General features: G+C 45.7%; 1 protein-coding gene across 1 annotated transcript in view; it reads right to left on the minus strand.

The window, feature by feature from the left end:
- Positions 1 to 4,462, minus strand: part of slain1b (SLAIN motif family, member 1b) — a gene marked incomplete at both ends in the record, with an annotated part of 14,848 nt that extends 10,386 nt beyond the window's left edge. The window contains 2 exons of the mRNA XM_080834343.1: positions 2,511 to 2,647; positions 4,014 to 4,462. Of these exons, the coding sequence (XP_080690469.1) occupies positions 2,511 to 2,647; positions 4,014 to 4,462 (586 nt within the window). The remainder of the gene's footprint in view (positions 1 to 2,510; positions 2,648 to 4,013) is intronic.
- Between the last annotated feature and the right edge of the window lie 406 nt (positions 4,463 to 4,868).

Consider the following 4,868-nt stretch of genomic DNA (forward strand, 5'->3'; position numbering starts at 1 on the left):
ACGAAGGTATAAGCCACTTGGCATCAAGCACCAACCTCCTTTCATGTAAACACAGTTTCCATGGTTACCGCTCTGGTTGCCCTGGCTTGTGATCCTGACGATATAACAAGCTTCTAAGTATGCAAGTCTACAGGAGGTTTCCCCCTACTCCCACTCCAGCGATTGTAACAAATATAAATCTGGGTTAATACAATACAATGATAATAAATAGGTCCACCAAGGGAACTCAGTTGAGTTTTACATGTGTGTCGATACACATAAATACACATTGACTTTATGGGGCACCTTAACGGAATCTCCAAAAGGAACATCCATGTGAGGTAGCCGAGTGCCTGTCCACTTCCAGGCTTATGCTACTAATCCTTATTAATGCTTTACTACCTCCTCAGTGAGCCGTCACAACTATTCACATTCACACACACGGAGACTCTCCCTTGCTCTCCTCCCTCTCTTATCACACAGGCACTGTTCTGAAGACAGTTCTGAAGACGTTGGTGTGAGCATCGTCTTCACAGCAGTGGCTGTGCTAACTGACCTGCCCACCACTGGGAGAGCAGAGACATATATATGTTGCTTTTCTTTGACTGAGACCAGGCGTGATGTGAATCGTAATGAGGGCTTTAACCAGGCTGGAAGTCAACAAGGCTCTACAATCTACATGCTGCAAGGGAGCCAGGAAGTGTGCAAGATGTGATGCAAGACTGCGCAAATGTGCAGCACTCTGGGTACATGTTCTTCACGGTGCACCAAGCTACTGGAGGTAACTGGTATTACATTAGGGGGTGCATATGGTGCAGTAAGGATGAATGTGTTGGCAAGGTCGGCACAGTTAGGCATAGTTATGTTATGGGTCTTCTGAAGTGACAACAGAAGGCTGCTTGTGTACCAACTATATATGTTTATTTTTGAGCTATGTAAGTGGACTTGTTTGAGGGTGTGTGTGTGTGTGTGTGTGTGTGTGTGTGTGTCTCTGTCTCTGTGTGAGTGTGACTGTGAGTGTGTGAGTGTGTGAGTGTGTGAGTGTGAGTGTGTGAGTGTGAGTGTGAGTCTCTGTGTGAGTGTGACTGTGAGTGTGTGAGTGTGTGAGTGTGAGTGTGAGTGTGAGTGTGTGAGTGTGAGTGTGAGTGTGAGTGTGAGTGTGAGTGTGAGTGTGAGTGTGAGTGTGAGTGTGAGTGTGAGTGTGAGTGTGAGTGTGTGAGTGTGAGTGTGAGTGTGAGTGTGAGTGTGAGTGTGAGTGTGAGAGTGTGAGTGTGAGTGTGAGTGTGAGTGTGTGAGTGTGTGAGTGAGTGTGAGTACGTGTGTGAGTGTGTGTAAATGTGTTTACTCAACTACTTGAGGACGCGCCTGGAGTCCTAAATAGGGCAAGCTGGCAGATTTCCTGTTTTAATCCTCTGTAAAGTAAAAGGGCCAGCTCGCAGAAGGAGAGAGTGCCATTGGATCAGTTACTGATTTCTCTGATACGGACCACCCCTCCACACCCACACACAACCCGCCTAAACCCCACAAACCAACACAACAACCTCAATCGCAGCATAACTGAACATGACTGATCACGAGTGACCTTTGTCCTCAACACCATCATTCACTGAGAATGCAAGGCAGTAGGACACCATTCACAGTAACATATTGCACCTGATATCCTTTTTGTATGTAGGCCTACTGTATCATTTCTTTGTGAATAAACTGGAGAGGAAAAAGGAGAATGAAGGATAAAAATATGAGCATAGGATCTGAACAAAGACAGATCTCACACATGAATAGGCCTAAACCTTTCCACTAAAAATGTTCTTGAATTAATTATAGTTTTACTAAACCACTGGCACCGTGATTATGAAGAAAGGGAATAGACACAGCAAAATACAGTTAACTCTACAACCTTCTCCAGATACACCATGCATGTCTGAAGTATGTAGAACGGCCACTTAACCCACCAACCACCCATGAACTGACAACACAGTTTTGGGTACAACCCAACGTCCAGTCTGCCACTTTGTTGTGGTAAACTGCCAGTGGTTGTTGACTGAAACACCTCCCCCTTGTCACCATACCCAACATCCCAAGCATGACACGTGACACAAAACACGTCCCCTTTGTCACCATACCCAACATCCCAAGCATGACACGTGACACAAAACACGTCCCCTTTGTCACCATACCCAACATCCCAAGCATGACACGTGACACAAAACACGTCCCCTTTGTCACCATACCCAACATCCCAAGCATGACACGTGACACAAAACACGTCCCCTTTGTCACCATACCCAACATCCCAAGCATGACACGTGACACAAAACACGTCCCCTTTGTCACCATACCCAACATCCCAAGCATGACACGTGACACAAAACACGTCCCCTTTGTCACCATACCCAACATCCCAAGCATGACACGTGACACAAAACACGTCCCCTTTGTCACCATACCCAACATCCCAAGCATGACACGTGACACAAAACACGTCCCCTTTGTCACCATACCCAACATCCCAAGCGTGACTTGAGCTCTACCTGAGTCAAGGCGGTGGCACAGGGACCGTTTGGCAGCCTCCACTTCCGGTCGGGGATTGTCCAGAACCTGTCGGCACCACTGCAGCGGCGTTAGGCTCCCCTCGACCCATAGACAAGCCTTAGGGTAGACATACAACCTACACGCAGGGGGGGGGGGAGGAGGAAAGTAACCAAGAAGAGTTGGGTTGGGAGGAAGAGAACATTGTTGTCATCAGTCAGTCAAAGGCAAAGAGATGTGTTAGGAGGGTCTCGGATCAATACACAACACTGGCATAAATCATTCTGTAAATGCAGATTTTCAAGTTTAATAGGTCTGGTCAGGCACTCAGCTTTCACCCTCAAACCAGGTCAGCATGGCCCAGGGTTATAACCTGATCATAATTAGCCATCCCCTAATCTCTAACTTCCTGGCCTGACACCACTTACTTAAAGTACTACACTTGGATAATATACACATCCACATCCAAGACTTGAGCTTTATGTAAACAAAGGCTTTAGTGTCTTTCACACTGCCAACAGCATCAAATATCTCCTGCTTCACTAAGTGCGAATGTCAATGTAGCATATTTTGATTTTCTGCTGACCTCTGCAGTGTTCATTCACTTATTTTGTGTGTTCAAATCAAATATTTCACAGCCATTTAATGCGCAGTCTTTCAACAAGCTATTTCTAAGAGGCCAGATCTGTGAGCTACACATTGTAAATAAAAACGATTATTGCATATACCTGTTTAAAACAGCGATTTAAATGTTTAGCTAACAACGGCGCCCCGACACTTACGAAATCGTGTTAATTGTCTGTATTTTTGGGTAAAAGTCAAATGAATCAGGATTTGGTAACAAAGCGTTCATTCAAGGATGGAGACTGCAATAACTGTTTTCGCCTTTAGGAGAGAATTATTGGATGACAGTTATAGGTCGGCGAAAGCATTAGCACATTAGCCACCGTTGGCCGATGAGGACACCAAAACGGTCAAGCCTTAAAACAGCTTCGGCCTATATAATCACGAGACCGTTATAATAAGGGAAATAACTCTGGCTTTGTACACAAAAACAAAGAAAGGCAACGGAACACAATGGGACGAGGGCGTGTAGGCTATATATATATATATATGTTAAATCTTCCACACCAGCAACTGCAGACCAGAACCTGTTTCAGACATCTTAACTCCCTGCCTTCCTTAAGCACCAAAGGAGAGTATGCGCCAGTCATGCCAAAAGACGCGAAATTACTGAAAACGTCGCGCGTAAAATGGCATGTATTCACGCCCCCGTGTCAATACTGATTACATGCTCATTAGTGAGTGTCACATTCACATAGGCTACAGCTTAAAAGAACAACAATCATCAATAAGCTCTACACATAAATTGTTTGGGTTTGTTAACTTAATAGGCCGCCATAAAGCCAACTAATGCAATTCTGTCTATCCTATTCAAGAGTAGAACCGATGTGCTTTTGTACTAAACTGGACAGACAGAATGACACTGGACAATGTTGCCATACCAGGTTTCCTCTGAATCCTGATCGCAAGGCAACAGAGAATCAAGGTTCAATATCTCAAGATCGTCAAAAACCGTAGGTTCCGTGCAGTCCACAGACACACAATCTGCATCAGAACCAACGTCGTCGGGGTTGTGTGGTTGAAAATACGGGAAAGGCTCTTCATTGTAAAGTCCTAAGGATGCCGGGCACGACAGGGTCGGTGGCGGACTCGGAATACAGTAGCTACTACTAGCAATGGTATTCCCGAGTAAGCAAAGCGGAGAGGACGATAAGATATGAGGGCTTGTTCGCCCGTTGACTGCATTTGCCCGAGTCCGTAGCTGCTCGTTCTGCATTTCCAGTTTCCTAACAAGCTCTTGCAGCTTTTTCACCTCCAGCTCTGCGTTCATGGAAGTGTTGTTGCAGTTGATATCCGTCATCATCTGTGGGTTTAAAACCGCGGCCTCCATTGAACCAAATAATTTTCAAAATAATAGTATAAATCCAGACTACTTTGCCCTGAAAATGGAGGACAAGGTAGGCTTTGCGATCCTCACTCATCCGCCGCCCTCACTGAGATTTTTGATGGCAAGTTTCCCCCCTGCACCTATGTCCACTAGCCTTGCACTGCACTTAGCTGCCTCTCGCCAATGAGCGACGGAGACTCCGAATCTCCTCCCTCAGCGTACAATAGCCTGCGCTACGCTGCTCCACACCACCAGTACGCTCGGCTACCCTAATCAGAATCAGCAGCAGGTGGTACTATAATTAATAATCATCACTACAGCTGCCGAAAGACAACCAGCGTTTGTGTTAAAACACACAACATATAGAATAATACAAATAACTCCAGATCCCCCCTCTAGGCTTGGCCTA

The sequence above is a fragment of the Sprattus sprattus genome, assembly GCF_963457725.1.
Source record: "Sprattus sprattus genome assembly, chromosome: 3".
Lineage (NCBI taxonomy): Eukaryota > Metazoa > Chordata > Actinopteri > Clupeiformes > Clupeidae > Sprattus > Sprattus sprattus.